We start from the raw sequence: 21,577 nt of genomic DNA, 5'->3' as shown, positions 1-21,577 counted from the left end.
AGATTTTCAAGTAGATTTAAGTCAAAACTGTAACTCGGCAACTCAGGAACATTCACTGTCTTCTTGGTAACAACTCCAGGGTAGGTTTGGCCTTGTGTTTTAGGTTATTGTCTTGCTGAAAGGTGGATTAATCTCCCAGTGTCTGGTGGAACCAGGTTTTCCTCTAGGATTTTGGCTGTGCTTAGCTCCAATCTGTTTTTTTTTTATCCTGAAACTCCCCAGTCCTTAACGATTACAAGCATACCCATAACATCATGCAACCACCACTATGCTAGAAAATATGGAGTATGGTACTCAGTAAGGTCCATACAGAAATGGTTTTCGTGATCGGTGTGGAAGAACTTGACAGGCCTGCACAGAGCCCTGACCTCGACTCCATCAAACAGTTTGGGGATGAATTGGAGCGCAGACTAATCGCCCAATATCAGTCCCCAACATCACTAATGCTCTTGTGGCTGAATGGAAGCAAGTCCCCAGAGCAATGTTTCAACATCTAGTGGAAAGCCTTCCCAAAAGAGTGTAGGCTGTTTTACCCACATCAGGTGGTGCTCTCACGCATGGTCCAGTGTTGCTTGCCTCGAAGCGAGCATAGAAGGCATTTAGCTCATCTGGTATGCTCCTGTCTCTAGGCAGCTCGCGGCTGGGATTTCCTTTGTAATCTGTGATCATTTGCAAGCGCTGCCACATCTGACGAGGATTCGATCTTAGTTCTGTATTGATGCTTTGCCTGTTTGATGGTTCATCGGAGGACATAGTGGGATTTCTTATAAGCGTCCGAGTTAGTGTCCAATTACTTGAAAGCTGCAGCTCTAGCCTTTTAGCTCAGTGTGGATGTTACCTGTTATCCATAGATTCTTGTTGGGATATGTACTGTACATACGGTCGCTGTTGGAATGATGTCGTCGATGCACTTATTAATGAAGCCGTGACTGACTGATGTGGTATATTCCTCAATACCATCAATGTCCCGGAACATATTCCAGTCTGTGTTAGTGAAACAGTCTTGTAGCTTAGCACCGCTTCATCAGGCCACTTCCGTAATAAGCGGGTTACTGGTACTTCCTGAGTTTTTCCTTGTAAGCAGGAATCAAGAGGATAGAGTTACGGTCAGATTAGCAAAATGGAGGGTGAGGGAGCACTTTGTATGCGTCTCTGTGTTTGGAGTGACGCTGATCAAGAGTTTTTTCGCATCTAGTTCCACAGGTGACAAGCTGGTAGAAGGTAAAACGGATTTCAGTTTTCCTGCATTAAAATCACCGGCAACTAGGAGCGCTGCCTCTGGATGAGCATTTTGTTGTTTGCTTATGGCCCTATACAGAACATTGAGTGCGGTCTTAGTGCCAGCATCGTACCCCGCTGCACCTTGGTCCTCCACTCCTTCCAACAGTCGTTACATAGAGATTGAACACCAGCTGTTGTTGACAAAGAGACACACTCCGCCCCCCTTGAGCGTACCCAACACTGCCATCCTGTCCTGCCGGGGCATAGAAAAACTAGCTACAGTTGAAGTCGGAAGTTTACATACACCTTAGCCAAATACATTTCAACTCAGTTTTTCACAATTCCTGACATTTAATCCTAGTATAAATGCCCTGTTTTAGGTCAGTTAGGATCCCCCACTTTATTTTAAGAATGTGAAATGCCAGAAAAGTAGTAGAGAGAATGATATATTTCAGTTTTTATTTCTTTCATCACATTCCGAGTGGGTCAGAAGTTTACATGCACTCAATTAGTATTTGGTAGCATTGCCTTTAAATAGTTTAACTTGGGTCAAAAGTTTTGGGTTGCCTTCCAGAAGCTTCCCACAATAAGTTGGGTGATTTTTGGCCCATTCCTCCTGACAGAGCTCATGTAACTGAGTCAGGTTTGTAGGCCTCCTTACTCACACACGCTTTTTCAGTTGTGCCCACAAATTGTCTATGGGATTGAGGTCAGGGCTTTGTGATGGCCACTCCAATACCTTGTCTTTGTTGTCCTTAAGCCATTTTGCGACAACTTTGGAAGTATGCTTGGGGTCATTGTCCATTTGGAAGATCCATTTGCGACCAAGCTTTAACTTCCTGACCGATATCTTGAGATGTTGCTTGTGAAGTGCACCCATCCCTCCTGCAGAAAAAGCACCCCCACAACATGGTGCTGCCACCCCAATGCTTCACGGTTGAGATGGTGTTTTTTGGCTTGCAGGCTTCCCCCTTTTTCCTCCAAACATAACGATGGTCATTATGGCCAAACAGTTCTATTTTTGTTTCATCAGACCAGAGGACATTTCTACAAAAAGTACGATATTTGTCTCCATGTGCAATTGCAAACCGTAGTCTGGCTTTTTTATGGCGGTTTTGGAGAAGTGGCTTCTTCCTTGCTGAGCAGCCTTTCAAGTTATGTCGATATAGGACTCATTTTTACTGTGGATATAGATACTTTTGTACCTGTTTCCTCCAGCATCTTCACAATGTCCTTTGCTGTTGTTCTGCGATTGATTTGCACTGTTCGCACCAAAGTACGTTCATCTTTAGGAGACAGAACGTGTCTCCTTCCTGAGCGGTATGACCGCTGTGTGGTCCCATGGTGTTAATTCTTGTGTACTGTTGTTTGTACAGATGAATGTGGTACCTTCAGGCGTTTGGAAATGGCTTCCAAGGATGAACCAGGCTTGTAGAGGTCTGCAATTGTTTTTCTGAGGTCTTGGCTGATTTCTTTTGATTTTCCCATGATGTCAAGTAAAGAGGCACTGAGTTTGAAGGTAGGCCTTGAAATACATCCAGTCTGGGAAGCCATTTGATATCTAGCAGTCTTGTCTAGCAGTCTTATGGCTTGTGGGTAGAAGCGATTCAAGGTCCTGTTGGTTCCAGTACTGGTCCTGCTTCCCGTGCGGTAGCAGAGAGAGCAGTCTATGGCTTGGGTGGCTGGAGTCTTTGAATTTGGACCTTTCTCTAACACTGCCTGATATATAGGTCCTGGATGGCAGGGAGCTCGGCCCCAATGATGTACTGGGCCGTATTCACCACCCTCTGTAGCGCGTTGCAGTCAGGTGCCTTGAAGTTGACGTACCAAGCAGCGGTGCAGCCAGTCATGATGCTCTCAATGGTGCAGCTGTAGAACTTTTTGAGGATCTGAGGGCCCGTGCCAAATCTTTTCAGCCTCCTAAGGGGGAAGAGGTGTTGTCGTGCCCTCTTCACAACTGTGTGGGTGTGTGGGGACCATGTTAATTCCTCAACTCAACTCCGCTCTCAAACCCACTCCACTACAACCCCATCGATGTGGATGGGGGCGTGCTCGCCCCTCTGTTTCCTGTAGTCCACGATCCATGTTCAGTCCCAGGGTCCTGAGCTTGGAGGGGACTATAGTATTGAATGTGAGCTGTAGTCCATGAACAGTATTCTTACATAGATATTCATTTTGTTCAGGTGAAAATGTCAACAAAAACATATATATATATATATATATATCGCTATCAACAACAGAATAAACACATTTTGAACTACATACCTACAGTAGAAAATAAGATAATATCTTATTTCTAATGATGTGAACTTAATTTCTCAACTCCTAATTGTGAGCAAATTTCACTCATTTGAGCCAATTACACTCACTGGAATATCTGACATAGGCTTTGAAAAAGCACCGGCGAATAGGCTAGCAGTGTGGCAAGTGCCACTGGCTGCTGATAAGCTGTCTTGACTTGGACATACATCCTTGCCAACACATGGCTAACCTTTGTTTAACCAGCTAAACAGCTGCTCTTAGTGAAAATGTGTTTGGAGTTACTTTTTTAGCTAATAGTGTTATGTTATGTTAGACACTCGTCTCAACTCAACTCCGTAGAGATCTATTGACGGAGTTGAGTTTGCACAGCTACCTGAAAACACTTGTTTTCTGATGCAGAGCCATAGCTACCTGACAACACTTGTTTTCTGACGCAGAGCCATAGCTACCTGACAACACTTGTTTTCTGATGCAGAGCCATAGCTACCTGACAACACTTGTTTTCTGATACAGAGCCATAGCTACCTGAAAACACTTGTTTTCTGATACAGAGCCATAGCTACCTGAAAACACTTGTTTTCTGATGCAGAGCCATAGCTACCTGAAAACACTTGTTTTCTGATGCAGAGCCATAGCTATCTGACAACACTTGTTTTCTGATGCAGAGCCATAGCTATCTGACAAAACTTGTTTTCTGATACAGAGCCATAGCTACCTGAAAACACTTGTTTTCTGATGCAGAGCCATAGCTACCTGACAACACTTGTTTTCTGATGCAGAGCCATAGCTACCTGAAAACACTTGTTTTCTGATAAAGAACATAGCTACCTGAAAACACTTGTTTTCTGATGCAGAGCCATAGCTACCTGACAACACTTGTTTTCTGATGCAGAGCCATAGCTACCTGAAAACACTTGTTTTCTGATGCAGAGCCATAGCTATATGACAACACTTGTTTTCTGATACAGAGCCATAGCTACCTGAAAACACTTGTTTTCTGATGCAGAGCCATAGCTACCTGACAACACTTGTTTTCTGATGCAGAGCCATAGCTACCTGACAACACTTGTTTTCTGATGCAGAGCCATAGCTACCTGAAAACACTTGTTTTCTGTTACAGAGCCACTGCTTTCCTCCATTCCCCTCTGGGTGATGGCATCCACTGGGTCTGGGTCAATCCCATAGCAAGGCCAAAAAGCAATTGAAATTCATGAATTGACCTGTGGGCAATTTTACAGCAAGGTGTTAAAAGCATCAACAGCATTACAAGTTATGAAAGTCATGAGTCACCTTTCCATGAGGGGAAGCCAGCCAGTGGTGACAGAGGGCTGACTAATACAACAGTTTATAGTACAATGAATAAGAATCAGAGATCACATGAAGGAATAATTGTCCGTGGGGTCAGAACTCTGTGCTCTCTGACAGTTCAGTCTGCTGTAGCACAAACTAGAGGACAGCGCCAGGAGAGAGAGAACATCAGAGCAGTAACCGAGTCGGTTACACATGATCATAGCCCAGGATGATTGGATCCACCGTGGAGAGAGACAGGGATAGGTGTGTTGTGGAAGCAGAACAGACTAGACACGCTAGCTAGACAACCAATACTGGGCCAGATCACCAACTAAACACCCATATTTACTTTCTGTAGACAGGGCCAGACTGTAGACAGGGCCATATAGACCTCATCCAGTCATTCAGTCCATTTCTGCAGTACTGTGCAGTCAGAGCTGAGGCAGCGGTTTGTAACCAACACACACCTACACCTCTGTTCAAATTAAGACTCCTTATTTACCTTACCTCCAAATGGAGATGAAATTAACTATTCTGTTGACAGTCTATAGAGCACTAATATTGTGTCCCGCCCCACCAATAACCATTTATTCTTTAAGATTAGTCAGCCAAACAATAATATACACATTCTATCTACTTTCACAGTGGGTAGTCAATCATCATCCACTGAGTAAGTTTGGCTGTATTGTGGGTAGAAACACAGCAGGTTTGTCACCGCAACAACTAGTGTACCACAATACAACATTCTGACAATGAGTGGATCACATAGCACATTCCCAGAGAAGTTGGTAGGTGGAAAACTGACGTACATACTGTAACATTAAATAACCCAGTCAGCTCACCTGTCACAAGGACCACATTCTGACGATCTGCTGTTCCTCACAGAGAACTAGATGAATGACACACAGATATGGCTTCAGATGACACTCACCTCTCAGCACAAATAGCCTAATAACACTCTCCTACAGTATTATGTGTTAGCAATAATCCCCATGTACACTTAAAGAGTATCTGCCTTCCTGTTTTTAGATAAGGCTACACTAGCGATGAAAGTAAACCAACGCAGTATGTGTTCTTGGATTGCTTATTGCTTAACCCTTTACACTTGTACCTATATACGGGTTGAAAATGGCAGATTTGGCCATTGATAAACGCCTAAATTGGAACGTAGTGACTGTACAGTAACATGCTATACATGACATCAGCGCTCAAGCCCTGCACTTCACAGCGCTGTATAGGTTTTTTGTTGTTTGAGTGAGGGAAATGCTTTAATTTAAGAGGATTCAATGTATTTTGAAAGATGAGATGTTGAGGATCATAATACATATGCTTTGATGTCATACAAGCAAGCCAGACCACCCTTGAATCCAAATATGCTCTTCACATCTCCAAATCATAAAAGTCATGTCATATACAGTGTCAACGTTTATGATCACTATGTTGATGTACAGTTACAAGTTAACATGTCGTCATACTGGGTTGTTCTGAACACAATGAGCCTGTTTGTTTATTGTGAAGAAAATTTGCCGCAGAACATGCACCTGAATGTACGCACCTGAATGCACGCACCTGAATGCACGCACCTGAATGCACGCATGACTCCGTTCTATGTGCACCAAAATGATGATCTGTTTCTCTGAATTGCCCTGTGAAAGCCTAACACTGTAAGATTGTATTGTATAACTTAGCTAGTCATGTTGACAATAGAACAAGCTTTCAAATGATGCCCACTTGATCCAGATTGTGATTTATGATGGGCTGTTGTTGTTCCAAACAAAATAACTACCAGTGTGCTTGTCCTGGTTCCTCAATGGCACAGCTAGGAGAGCAAAAAAAGAGCACCTTATAATTGAAAAGTGCATTAAAACTGCTTAAGGAACTGTGCACACTGTGGAGAGGTGTGTGGTGACCACAAGGAGACCAGTTCGTCTTCACTCAAGTCCTTCTTTTGTCTTATCGTGCTCCTACTCCACATTTTCCAGGAATAGTCTTATCATGTAACTGAATATATATCCAGAGTATTTTCAGATTTCGTTATCAGCAAATGCGGTGAAAAGTACAGTAAATGTAAAATGCACATAAAATCACCAGTGTAATGTTTGGATTCAGTCTTGTGAACTGTTGTGTCCTCAACTTTGGTATTATAATTTCCCCATAATCTCCAAACTGTTCCCTTTAAATTGATACCATGGTTATGCATATGCTTTTCATATTTTCTATTTAAGAAACATTTCAGTTTAGCCCTATCCATATGGGCCAATTCCCACGAGTGTAAAAGGTTAACACTGGGTTAGGAATAACCTAAAGAGCACGTGAAAAATAAAAAGTGACAGCTGAGTGTAAGCAAAGAGTAGCTGGGTGGATGGCCTATTCGCAAGGTTTGTGTGTGTTTATCTATTTGCAGAGAGATCGTATTGGTTAACATATTGAAGGCCTGAACTCTATACAGCAGATATGTGGGAGCCATAAAATGTGCAGACCTTTATTGTTCTCCTACAATGTGTATCTTGCCAAGCACTTGAGTACTGGTATAGATCATGTTTACATGGCCATGGTGATGTCTCTATTGCTTATGCCTCAGCCATTAGGAACACTGCACCACACAGATACAACTCCTGGGCTATTACAATCCTGGAAGCACATCGGTGCAGGATGACACTCTACAGTCAAAGTAGAACCGTTCTTAGAACAGTTCTTAGGTCTCTACTCGTTTATATAGCATCAGCTGAGGCTAGAGCCAAGTGATGGCATGATGCAGCGACTACACATAAGACCTTATTGTAGCAGACAGAAAGCACAGTAGAAAGGAAAATAGCATTGATAGGAGAAAGGACTAAATAAAGGACAAATCAGCGCCTTTAAGCAGTATCTTAACTTACAGCGATTTCCCTGCAAGCAGACATCGATATTCCAGTGCCTTCAATTTGTTTCAGTGCATATTCCTTCTCATCTTCCCTGCAAAGAAAGAGGGGAAATAGGGGAAATATCAGCACATCACTTTATTTATTTGGCAAGTATGTAACAACACCGTAAACTCACCTTCTTGAACAACATAGAATGTTGTGCGTTTATGAGCAACAGTAAGATAGAACAGGGGATATGAAAATGATGGAGATGGACTGCTCTTGCTTGACTTGTTCTAATGGAACAAGAAGACAGTTATACCCTCTCCACAGGCATGCTCTGTTTTTGAGTGCAGCCTCTCCACAGAACAAGCATAATTATCTATCCACCCTGCATTTCGCCACCCCCCTCAATGCAAACACATGCTCTGGCTTCATCATAGCCTTCACACCGAGCTGGTCGTTGTTCCTTCTCATAACACACACAGTGCAGAATCAGAATGGATTTGAAATAGGATTTGATTTAATAAATGCAGTGTCAGGACAAATCCCAGGGCTTTTTTTCTTGACATTCTGCGGGTGTTTAGGTGCCCTTGTAAAAATCTGTTAGTAGTGGAAAAAGGCATTGAAGGCATGTAGAAATGTTAGACGTATTGTGGTGTGCACACGGACATCAGCACACTGTGAAGTAGGGAACTATGGATTATCTGAGATAAGCAGTATCCTCCTAGAAAGGGAATTTACCCCAATATTGACTCTCCAGAAAATATTATTGAGCCATTACAAACATGGCCTGTTGTATAGCTTACTTCTTACAGAAGATTTGTGAAAAGGTAAAAAAAAAAAAAGAATGAAGACCAAATATGTACAAAAAAAGCTTATTTTTTAATGAGAATCTGTGTCTGTATGTGTGTGTGTGTGTGGTACCTACATCAAACATGACATCACCAACTGGCCTACATAAGAATGGGTAATGGGCATTCAATAGCAGTGGTTTCAGGCTGGAGGTTTCAGACACTACTATCTCAAATCTGATTTTGACTGAGCCTCAACACTGTTTTAATGGATGTTTAGGTCTGTGATAAAACAGCCTTGATTGCTCATGAATATGAATTTACTGTAGCCATCTCCGCCTTCTGATTAATTAAGCAATGGACTCAAAAGACAGACAAACAGCCACTCTAACTTCTCATGCCCTATAAACATAGCACTTTATTATCATGAACAACACACAACACAGAGGACTGCCAAGTCCAAAAAGTGCTAATGCACAGACAAACACAGGAACACAATGTGAGCTGGAGGGGTAGAGGGGTACAATTGCATTTATTTGTCTTATTTTTTTACCATTTACACCAAACATATTTTTCATAATAAGCTCCACCACACAACGGGAATGGTGAATTACAGCTGTTCTGGGCATTCACATTTCATTAGTGTCCAGAGATTCCTGGAGGAGCTGGCAGGGGTCCAGAGTGAGTAGGGCTGTCTCACAGTCCAAAGGCTGCATATTGGGTTTCTCAACAAGCCTGCATGGCCCCTTCACTCATCTGGCCACAAGCCTGATTCATGTTCCCAATCACATATATGAAGATAGAGACACTCCCTCCCTGTTCTCTGTTCACAGAGCGAAAGCTTGTCTTCACACCTCATCAAAGTGCTACTTCTGCTATTTATTGCAGACAGTGGGAAAACCTTGCGGAAAAACCAACAACCCAGCCAGCCGTACTGCTTCTTAACACAGCGCGCATCCAACGTGCACCAATGTGTCGGAGGCTACACCGTGCACCTGGCAACCTTGGTTAGCGCGCACTGCACGGTCACCACCGATAAATCCATGATTATCGAAAACTTCAACAAGCATTTCTCAACGGCTGGCCATGCCTTCCGCCTGGCTACTCCAACCTCGTCCAACAGCTCCCCCCCCCCCGCAGCTACTCGCCCAAGCCTCTCCAGGTTCTCCTTTACCCAAATCCAGATAGCAGATGTTCTGAAAGAGCTGCAAAACCTGGACCCGTACAAATCAGCTGGGCTTGACAATCTGGACCCTCTATTCCTGAAACTATCCGCCGCCATTGTCGCAACCCCTATTACCAGCCTGTTCAACCTCTCTTTCATATCGTCTGAGATCCCCAAGGATTGGAAAGCTGCCGCAGTCATCCCCCTCTTCAAAGGGGGCGACACCCTGGACCCAAACTGTTACAGACCAATATCCATCCTGCCCTGCCTATCTAAGGTCTTCGAAAGCCAAGTCAACAAACAGATCACTGACCATCTTGAATCCCACCGTACCTTCTCCGCTGTGCAATCTGGTTTCCGAGCTGGTCACGGGTGTACCTCAGCCACGCTCAAGGTGCTAAACGATATCATAACCGCCATCGATAAAAGACAGTACTGTGCAGCCGTCTTCATAGACCTTGCCAAGGCTTTCGACTCTGTCAATCACCGTATTCTTATTGGCAGACTCAGTAGCCTCGGTTTTTCGGATGACTGCCTTGCCTGGTTCACCAATTACTTTGCAGACAGAGTTCAGTGTGTCAAATCGGAGGGCATGCTGTCCGGTCCTCTGGCAGTCTCTATGGGGGTGCCACAGGGTTCAATTCTCGGGCCGACTCTTTTCTCTGTATATATCAATGATGTTTCTCATGCTGCGGGCGATTCCCTGATCCACCTCTACGCAGACGACACCATTCTATATACTTCCGGCCCGTCCTTGGACACTGTGCTATCTAACCTCCAAACGAGCTTCAATGCCATACAGCACTCCTTCCGTGGCCTCCAACTGCTCTTAAACGCTAGTAAAACCAAATGCATGCTTTTCAACCGTTCGCTGCCTGCACCCGCACGCCTGACCAGCATCACCACCCTGGATGGTTCCGACCTTGAATATGTGGACATCTATAAGTACCTAGGTGTCTGGCTAGACTCTAAACTCTCCTTCCAGACCCATATCAAACATCTCCAATCGAAAATCAAATCAAGAGTCGGCTTTCTATTCCGCAACAAAGCCTCCTTCACTCACGCCGCCAAACTTACCCTAGTAAAACTGACTATCCTACCGATCCTCGACTTCGGCGATGTCATCTACAAAATTGCTTCCAACACTCTACTCAGCAAACTGGATGCAGTTTATCACAGTGCCATCCGTTTTGTCACTAAAGCACCTTATACCACCCACCACTGCGACTTGTATGCTCTAATCGGCTGGCCCTCGCTACATATTCGTCGCCAGACCCACTGGCTCCAGCTCATCTACAAGTCCATGCTAGGTAAAGCTCCGCCTTATCTCAGTTCACTGGTTACGATGGCAACACCCATCCGTAGCACGCGCTCCAGCAGGTGTATCTCACTGATCATCCCTAAAGCCAACACCTCATTTGGCCGCCTTTCGTTCCAGTTCTCTGCTGCCTGTGATTGGAACGAATTGCAAAAATCACTGAAGTTGGAGACTTTTATCTCCCTCACCAACTTCAAACATCTGCTATCTGAGCAGCTAACCGATCGCTGCAGCTGTACATAGTCTATTGGTAAATAGCCCACCCATTTTCACCTACCTCATCCCCATACTGTTTTTATTTATTTATTTTTCTGCTCTTTTGCACACCAATATCTCTACCTTTACATAACCATCTGATCATTTATCACTCCAGTGTTAATCTGCATAATTGTAATTATTTGCCTACCTTCTCATGCCTTTTGCACACAATGTATATATAGACTCCCCCTTTTTTCTACTGTGTTATTGACTTGTTAATTGTTTACTCCATGTGTAACTCTGTGTTGTCTGTTCACACTGCTATGCCTTATCTTGGCCAGGTCGCAGTTGCAAATGAGAACTTGTTCTCAACTAGCCTACCTGGTTAAATAAAGGTGAAATAAAAAAATAAAAAAAAAAACTGCGCCCGGCCCGCCACAGGAGTCGCTGGTGCGCGATGAGACAAGGACATCCCTACCGACCAAGCCCTCCCTAACCCGGACGATGCTAGGCCAATTGTGCTTCGCCCCACGGACCTCCCGGTCGCGGCCGGTTACGACAGAGCCTGGGCGCGAACCCAGGGACTCTGATGGCAGCTGGCGCCCTTAACCACTGCGCCACCCGGGAGGCTCTCACTAAAGTTATTAATGAATATAATTGAGCTTAAGGGCAATGAACCACAGGATTGGGCTTCTATCTGAATACACGTTGACTCTTGTCTGTTTGTGATCCATGTTAGCATGTTGCGGATTTGGGCAGACCAGTAGTACAATTGAAGGGAGGGAAGGGCAAGACCACCCTTAGATTCAGGTTTCGATAGAGTGGAAAACTTGATCCTAGGTTTTTTTATTGCCCCATATAAATTTGGTGATGCTTTGGTTAGTTGTTTTGAAGAAGGAAACTGGGAGATAGCATGGGAGCATCTGAAATAAGTAGTTCAATCTAGGGAGGACGTACATACGGATTACATTAATTCTTCCTACTAAGCTAATTGGGAGGGAGATCCAGGTTTGGAGATCGTTCTTGATTCGATTCAGGAGTGGAAGATAATTTTCCTTAAAAAGGCTATTCAGATCTGGTGTTATGAAGATCCCGAGGTATTGAAACCCCTGTGTTTTCCATTGGAAAGGACATAGTGTCTTCATAGAGCTGGTGAGTGTAATATTGAGAGGGCAGACAGTGGATTTGTTAAAATTGATCTTATAACCTGAAAACTTGCCATACTGAGCAATTGTGTCTAAAATGAGAGGGAGGGATTTCTCAGGGTTGGATATGTAGAGCAAGACATCATCCGCGTAAAGCGAAATCTTGTGCTGCAGGCCGCCTGCAGAAACACCCATAATACTTGGATTGCTCCTTATCAGCTCTGCCAGAGGCTCCGCCCCCAACAAGTAGAGCAGGGGGGACAGCGAGCACCCTTGTCTTGTTCCCCGTTCCAGAGGGAATCTGTCAGAGTTCAGTCCATTAGTAGTCACAATGGCATTTGGATGAGAGTATAGTGATTTGATCCATTTAATACAATTTGGGCCCATATTAAACTTTTCTAAGACTGAAAACAGAAAGCTCCACTCCATCCTGTCAAACGCCTTCTCAGCATCCAGTGAAGCCAACAGGACAGGGGTGTGGAACACCTTCTCAGCATCCAGTGAAGACAGCAGGACAGGGGTAAGGAACACCTTCTAAGCATCCAGTGAAGCCAGCAGGACAGGGGTGTGGAACACCTTCTCAGCATCCAGTGAAGCCAGCAGGACAGGGGTGTGGAACACCTTCTCAGCATCCAGTGAAGCCAGCAGGACAGGGGTGTGGAACACCTTCTCAGCATCCAGTGAAGACAGCAGGACAGGGGTAAGGAACACCTTCTCAGCATCCAGTGAAGCCAGCAGGACAGGGGTGTGGAACACCTTCTCAGCATCCAGTGAAGCCAGCAGGACAGGGGTGTGGAACACCTTCTCAGCATCCAGTGAAGACAGCAGGACAGGGGTATGGAACACCTTCTCAGCATCCAGTGAAGCCAGCAGGACAGGGGTGTGGAACACCTTCTCAGCATCCAGTGAAGCCAGCAGGACAGGGGTGTGGAACACCTTCTCAGCATCCAGTGAAGACAGCAGGACAGGGGTGTGGAACACCTTCTCAGCATCCAGTGAAGCCAGCAGGACAGGGGTGTGGAACACCTTCTCAGCATCCAGTGAAGCCAGCAGGACAGGGGTGTGGAACACCTTCTCAGCATCCAGTGAAGCCAGCAGGACAGGGGTGTGGAACACCTTCTCAGCATCCAGTGAAGCCAGCAGGACAGGGGTGTGGAACACCTTCTCAGCATCCAGTGAAGCCAGCAGGACAGGGGTGTGGAACACCTTCTCAGCATCCAGTGAAGCCAGCAGGACGGGTAAGGAACACCTTCTCAGCATCCAGTGAAGCCAACAGGACAGGGGTAAGGAACACCTTCTCAGCATCCAGTGAAGCCAGCAGGACAGGGGTGTGGAACACCTTCTCAGCATCCAGTGAAGCCAGCAGGACAGGGGTATGGAACACCTTCTCAGCATCCAGTGAAGCCAGCAGGACAGGGGTATGGAACACCTTCTCAGCATCCAGTGAAGCCAGCAGGACAGGGGTATGGAACACCTTCTCAGCATCCAGTGAAGCCAGCAGGACGGGTAAGGAACACCTTCTCAGCATCCAGTGAAGCCAACAGGACAGGGGTAAGGAACACCTTCTCAGCATCCAGTGAAGCCAGCAGGACAGGGGTGTGGAACACCTTCTCAGCATCCAGTGAAGCCAGCAGGACAGGGGTATGGAACACCTTCTCAGCATCCAGTGAAGCCAGCAGGACAGGGGTAAGGAACACCTTCTCAGCATCCAGTGAAGCCAGCAGGACAGGGGTAAGGAACACCTTCTCAGCATCCAGTGAAGCCAGCAGGACAGGGGTAAGGAACACCTTCTCAGCATCCAGTGAAGCCAGCAGGACAGGGGTGTGGAACACCTTCTCAGCATCCAGTGAAGCCAGCAGGACAGGGGTGTGGAACACCTTCTCAGCATCCAGTGAAGCCAGCAGGACAGGGGTCTTCTGTGCGTTTACTTGATCAATAATATCAAAAAGACGGTGAATGTTATCAGACGAGTATCTGTCTCTAATAAATCCAGTTTTTTTCCTCTTTTATTATTTTGTTTAGTCTTTTGGCGAGCAATTTGGTAATTATTTTATAGTTGAAATCCAACAAGCTTATGGGCCGGAAGGACGAGCAGGATAGGGGGTCCTTGTCCTTTTTTTAGCAACACTGTAATGCGAGCTGTGTGCATTGAGTCTGGGAGAACTCTGTTTTTTTAAAAATCCTCCAGCATTGGCATGAAGATAGGGCAGGAGAATCTTTATTGTCTTGTGTGTAGTTGTCTATCCATGTAGTTACCAATGTATGGAACACTTCATTTGATAGCATGGAGGTGTTGAATTTCCAGCTCTTTGACCTCGGGATGTTTTTGCAGAGGTCAAAGCGGAGGTGGACAAAGGCGTGATCTGAAAGTGCTATGGGTCCGATTGTACATGTGGCTGAATTTATGAAACTCTTTGGGATAAAAATGTAATCTATACGGGAGTAGGTGTTATGGACATTAGAGTAGTATGTATAGTCCATAGATGAGCTATTAGTCTCTCTCCATATATCTATCAGTCCCATCTCTTTAGTAAGAGAGTTCAACATCTTTGCAGATCTAGGATTTGTGGTGGGGACTTGAGATAATTTGTCTAGGGTTGGGTTGAGGGTACAATTAAAATCTCCGGCCACCACGCCAAAGGAGACACAATGCTCATTGAACAGGGTTATCATTTTTGACATGAAGGCAGGAGTATCTGTGTTAGGGTGATATGTTTAATATAGTGACCCAGTTATCAAAATAAATCTCCCCTCCGGATCAGATATGTTTTTGTCAATTATGAATGGAACATTTTTATGGATAAGTATGGCTGTGCCTCTACTGTTTGATTTGAAAGATGAGAAATACACCTGTCCCACCCAAGCTCTGCGGAGTTTGGCATGTTCAGCATCACAGAGGTGTGTCTCTTGTAATAGCGATGTCTGCTTTTTCCTTTTTTAGAGCACATAGTATCTTTTTCCGTTTTATTGCATGTCCTAGACCATGGCAGTTCCATGTCAATAGATTTAAGGTACTAGTCATCGTCATCGAACAGTAATCGAACTTTAGTGCAAGTCATCGCTGGGTAAAAATGGATAGTAATTACAGCTGCGTTCACATAAAAGGAAAATAAATGGTGTACATAAAAAAATAATCTCTGAACACCCCAGCAGAGTTCCCAAACAACTCGACATATCCCATTGGATCTATAACCCCCCCCCCTCTCAATTCTGTGTTCCGAATAAAACAAGAACCGGGAACAGTTAGCAACGCACAACGTCTCCCCCTCCCCACCAAAGAAATGCCTCATCCTCTCCACCCCGCATTGAGTAAATGACAACGTCTCCCTCTCCCCACCAAAGAAATGCCTCATCCTCTCCACCCCGCATTGAGTAAATGACAACGTCTCCCTCTCCCCACCAAAGAAATGCCTCATCCTCTCCACCCCGCATTGAGTAAATGACAACGTCTCCCTCTCCCCACCAAAGAAATGCCTCATCCTCTCCTCTCCGCCCCGCATTGAGTAAATGACAACGTCTCCCTCTCCCCACCAAATAAATGCCTCCTCCTCTCCACCCCGCATTGAGTAAATGACAACGTCTCCCTCTCCCCACCAAAGAAATGCCTCATCCTCTCCTCTCCGCCCCGCATTGAGTAAATGACAACGTCTCCCTCTCTCCACCAAAGAAATGCCTCATCCTCTCCACCCCGCATTGAGTAAATGACAACGTCTCCCTCTCTCCACCAAAGAAATGCCTCATCCTCTCCGCCCCGCATTGAGTAAATGACAACGTCTCCCTCTCCCCACCAAAGAAATGCCTCATCCTCTCCACCCCGCATTGAGTAAATGACAACGTCTCCCTCTCCCCAACAAAGAAATGCATAATCCTCTCCACCCCGCATTGAGTAAATGACAACGTCTCCCTCTCTCCACCAAAGAAATGCCTCATCCTCTCCTCTCCGCATTGAGTAAATGACAACGTCTCCCTCTCTCCACCAAAGAAATGCCTCATCCTCTCCACCCCGCATTGAGTAAATTACAACGTCTCCCTCTCTCCACCAAAGAAATGCCTCATCCTCTCCACCCTGCATTGAGTAAATGACAACGTCTCCCTCTCCCCACCAAAGAATTGCCTCATCCTCTCCACCCCGCATTGAGTAAATGACACAGTTGCCCTCGTCCAGACCACAGTAAAAGAGGGGAGAAAAATTAAATCAATAGCCCAGCCTATATATACCTCCCCCAAAGGACATAGGGAACCCCAAGTAATAATAGCAACAAAAAAACAGGGAAATAAAAGTAGGCTGAAACATTAGTAGGCCTAGGTTAGGCTATAGAGCCCATCCCTCTCAGTTAAAGGAAAATAAATGTAAATTGGACGGCTATAATGACATTTAGGGGGTGGGTCTTTGGATATCGGCTATATGTTGTCTTATCTCCTTTAGTAATGGCATTAATCGCATTTAGTCATTGGTCCGTTTCTCATTGACCAGGATTGTCTTTCAAAAAACGTTTTGCCTCTTTGGGAGTTTTGAAGTGTCGCAAGGCTCCTTGGTGAAGAATCCTGAGCTTGTTTGGGTATTTGAATCCCCTGAAGATGCCTCGGTCAATTGAGTATTGCTTCACTTCGTCAAACTCTCTGCGCTTTCGGCGTATTCCAGCTGACAGGTCCTGGTGTAAAGTGAGTTTGGCGTTTCCCACTGTGATGGTGTTGTTTTTCGCCGCCTGTAGGACTCGTTCCTTGTCGATGAATCTCAGGAAACATATGGTGATTGGGCGCAGTGGTTGTCTGGCTGCTGGTGGGGGCCTCAGTGCTCGGTGAGCTCTCTCGAGTTCTATGGGCCTGTCGGTGGACAGGTGGAGCCACTCGGGAAGTTTGTCTTGCAGGTAGCGGATCAGTGGCATGTTTCCCTTTTTCGCCCAGATTGAATAGAACACAATTATTCCTTCGCCCCCTGTTTTCCAGGTCTTCTGTTTTCTCTTCCAGATGCTCGATTTTCTTTTTAGCATATGCTATAGTTTCCATGGCATCTGTCAATAAGTTTTCCATGGATAGGATTCGCCCCTCTGCCTCGTCCAGGTGCCCCGCGTTTCTGGTTATCTTGTTGTTGATGTCAGGCAAAGTGTTTTCCAGGATTGTCACCTTGACCCCTATCGCACTGAGCTGAAAGTTAATGGCATCTAATTTGGTGTTTAGTTCTGTACGTTGGGATCTGAACTCAGAAAGGATGTCTTCGACAGAGTGCGAGGTCGGCATTCGTTGTGCCTCGGGGGGGAGCGGGTTCTCTTGCTCCTGGCTAATGGCGCTAGTTTTTTCTGAAGCTAGCTTCTTTTTGGAGGCTTTTTCCGTCGCTAATGCTCGAGTCCGGGTAAAGCAGTATGAGCAGTATGAGCAGTATGAGCAGTATGACAGTATGACAATACACAGTGCCTTCGGAAAGTATTCAGACTTTTTCCACATTTTACCTCATTTACCTCATTTACATAACTATTCAGACCCGAAATTGAGTTCAGGTGTATCCTGTGGTAAATTCAAATGATTGGACATGATTTGGAAAGGCACGCACCTGTCTATATAACGTTCCAGGAATTGTCCGTAGAGCTCCTAGACAGGATTGTGTCGAGGGACAGATCTGGGGAAGGGTACCAAAACATTTCGATAACATTGAAGGTCCCCAAGAACACAGTGGCCTCCATCATTCTTAAATGGAAGAAGTTTGGAACAACCAAGACTCTTCCTAGAAATGGCCGCCCTGCCAAACTGAGCAATCGAGGGAGAAGGGCCTTGGTCAGGGAGGTGACCAAGAACCCGATGGTCACTCTGACAGAGCTCTAGAGTTCCTCTGAGGAGATGGGAGTACCTTCCAGAAGGACAAACATCTCTGCAGCACTCCACCAATTAGGCCTTTATGGTACAGTGGCTAGACGGAAGCCACTCCTCAGTAAAAGGCACATGACAGCCCACTTGGAGTATGCCAAAAGGCACCTTAAGACTCTCAGACCATGAGAAACAAGATTCTCTGGTCTGATGAAACCAAGATTGAACTCGTTGGCCTGAATGCATGGTGGTGGCCGCATCATGCTGTGGGGGTGTTTTTCAGTGGCAGGGACTGGGAGACTAGTCAGGATCAAGGCAAAGATGAACGGAGCAAAGTACAGCGGGATCCTTGATGAAAACCTGCTTCAGAGCGCTCAGGATCTCAGACTGCGGTATGGTTCACCTTCTAATAAGATAATGACCCTAAGCACACAGCCAAGACAACGCGGGAGTGGCTTTGGGAAAAGTCTGTGAATGTCCTTGAGTGGCCTAGCCAGAGCCTGGACTTGAACCCAATCGAACATCTCTGTAGAGACCTGAAAATAGCTGGGCAGCAACGCTACCCATCCAAGGTGACAGAGCTTGAGAGGATCTGCAGAGAAGAATGGGAGTAAATGTGATATCTGTTTTTTTTTTATTATTAATAAATTTGAAAAAATTCTAAAAAAAAACATTTTTGCTTTGTCATTATGGGGTATTGTGTGTAGATTGTTAAGGGAAAAAATTATTTTATACATTTTTGAATAATACTTTCCGAAGGCACTGTATAGGCTATCTGCATGTTGACAGAGACACCAGTCGTGACACCAGTGGTACCTGGAGAAGTGGGTATACTCAAATTTAGTCAAAAACATCCCGAAAGACGAAGAAAAAGCGCCCTGTGTGAAAAATTCTATGACAAACAGTGACATACCTAAAATTATAAATCCCATATTGGTATTTCAGTCAGGCCAACCCAAGCTGTACTGTGCGAGTAGGCTAATAGTAGGCCTACTATTGAAATAGATAAGAGGCTGTCAACTGAGTCAGAAGTTCATAGCATTCTGAGTCACACTTTTTTAATAGAAAAACACTGGATGTTCTAAGTCCACAACAACACTTAAACCACATCAGGAGACCCCTTTTGAGGTCTGGGAAAATCACTTTTTATTTATTTTTGAGTGTATTTACCCTTTAATTAAACTATGCAGGCACCTGGCACTGTTGTTTCTGTAGAGCACATGAAATGGAGTTTGCAAAACAAATGGCCACAAATAATCATGATATCATATCATTCTGCCAGGTAGGCATAGACTACTTCGTAGCTAGTAAACATTTAATTGAGAAGGTTTTCGGCAAAGCCTTTGCATCAACCAGAAGACAGTTAGGCCTATCATTAGCATGGCTATATTTTTCCTCTTCCTTAAATGTTTGAAACCTGGACATTTTACTTCATATTATGAGGCATGTCTTACCTTGCTTCAAAGTAGCCTATAACCAAAATCCCACCATAGAAAGATGGAGGCAGTTATTTCATAAAGACTTCCTCATATGTGCTCCCCTGTTCTATTGGTTTTCAAATCAACTTTAATTGTCTAGCAGCCAAAGATATTATCCTAGTCATATTAGCAACCCATGATAGTTGTTGCATCTTTAGATCTCCCCTCTTTATACATTTCAAACAGATATTTCCATTTCTGCCCATTAAACCTCTTGCATGTGCAGTGTGGATATTAGAATGGAGTTTTCCCGCAAATTGCATTTTGGAACATTTGCGCATGGGCCTACCACTGTGTGCACATTGCTATCCTTAAAATGTCAAGAAATAACAGTTGATCAGCATTTTAAGCTAAACATTCTGATCTGTTCCATCAGCCAAAAAGTTTTGGGCCACTGTAAAATCGATGGAGAATAAGAGAACCTCCTCCCAGCTGCCCACTGCACTGAGGCTAGGAAACACTGTCACCCCCGATCAATCCACGATAATCGAGAATTTCAAAAAGCATTTTTATACGGCTGGCTTTGCTTTCTACCTGGCTACCCCTACCACGGCCAACGGCTCTGCACCCCCCGCAGCAACTTGCCCAAATCCGGCCCTTCTTTGGACACTGTATTGGAGGCCTTCTGTGGCCTCCAACTGCTCTTAAATGCAAGTAAAACTAAATGCATGCTTTTCAACCGATCGCTGCCCGCACCCGCCCTCCCGACTAGCATCACTAGTCTGGACGGTTCTGACTTAGAATATGTGGACTACAACTACCCAGGTGTCTGGTTAGACTGTAAACTCTCCTTCCAGACTCACATTTAAGCCAATCCAAAATTAAATCTCGAATCGGCTTCCTATTTCTCAACAAAGTCTCCTTCACTCATGCTGCTAAACAAACCCTCGTAAAACGGACTATCCTACCGATCCTTGACTTCGGCGATGTCATTTACATAATAGCCTCCAACACTCTACTCAGCAAATTGGATGTAGTCTATCACAGTGCAATCCATTTTGTCACAAAAGCGCCATATACTACCCACCACTGCAACCTGTATGCTCTTGTTGGCTGGCCCTCACTTCATATTCATCGACAAACCCACTGGCTCCAGGTCATCTATAAGTCTTTGCTAGGTAAAGCCCCGCCTTATCTCAGCTCACTGGTCACCATAGCAACATCCACCCGTAGCACTCGCTCCAGCAGGTACAGTATATTTCACTGGTCTTCCCCAAATCCAACTCCTACCTTTGGCCGCCGTTCCTTCCAGCTCTCTGCTGCCAATGACTGGAACAAATTGCAAAAATCACTGAAGCTGGAGACATATCTCCCTCACTAACTTCAGCTGTCAGAGCAGCTTACCGATCACTGCATCTACACAGCCCATCTGTAAATAGCCCATCCAACTACCTCATTCCCCAAATTGTTATTTATTTTTGCTCTTTTTGCACCCCATTATCTCTACTTGCACATCATCATCTGCACATCTATCACTCCAGTGTTAATGGTAAATTGTAATTATTTCACCACTATGGCCAATTTATTGCCTTACCTCCCTAATCTTACTACATTTGCACACACTCTACATAGAAAAATCTATTGTGTTTTTTTTCTCGTGCTATTGACTGTACGTTTGTTTATCCCATGTGTAACTAACTCTGTGTTGTTGTTGTTGTCGCTCTGCTTTGCTTTATCTTGGCCAGGCCGCAGTTGTAAATGAGAACTTGTTCTCAACTGGCCTACCTGGTTAAATAAAGGTGAAATGAAAATGTAAAATTAAAAAACGTAATTGTTATGGCGTATACCTGCACTACACTACTTTGATAAGCATTGTTGAGATTAAGAAGTGAGTATACGCAATGGCCACAAAAAAAATACGTATTCCTGCGTATACACGTATTCCTGCGTATACCCTCCACTACACCACTGAGAGACACTATCCAGGATGTTTACTACTAACTAAATAGAGAGGGCAATGCTATCAATAGCTTAGCAGCCTCCATTGTTGTAGCCTACAAATGACATGAATGAATACGAAAGCTGTGAAAAAAACCTGACTGTTTGGTCAGACTACTCGAATGA

General features: G+C 44.8%; 1 protein-coding gene across 3 annotated transcripts in view; it reads right to left on the bottom strand.

Moving 5' to 3' along the window:
* Positions 1-21,577, bottom strand: part of LOC139415073 (cyclin-dependent kinase 19-like) — a 65,326-nt gene that overhangs the window by 41,430 nt on the left and 2,319 nt on the right. For all 3 annotated transcript variants that reach the window (XM_071162845.1, XM_071162843.1, XM_071162844.1), the window contains exon 2: positions 7,653-7,728. In XM_071162845.1, the coding sequence (XP_071018946.1) occupies positions 7,653-7,728 (76 nt within the window). The remainder of the gene's footprint in view (positions 1-7,652; positions 7,729-21,577) is intronic.

The sequence above is a fragment of the Oncorhynchus clarkii genome, chromosome 8, assembly GCF_045791955.1.
Source record: "Oncorhynchus clarkii lewisi isolate Uvic-CL-2024 chromosome 8, UVic_Ocla_1.0, whole genome shotgun sequence".
Lineage (NCBI taxonomy): Eukaryota > Metazoa > Chordata > Actinopteri > Salmoniformes > Salmonidae > Oncorhynchus > Oncorhynchus clarkii.
Note: the sequence above shows the minus strand (reverse complement) of the source record. Positions and strands in the feature narration are given on the sequence as shown.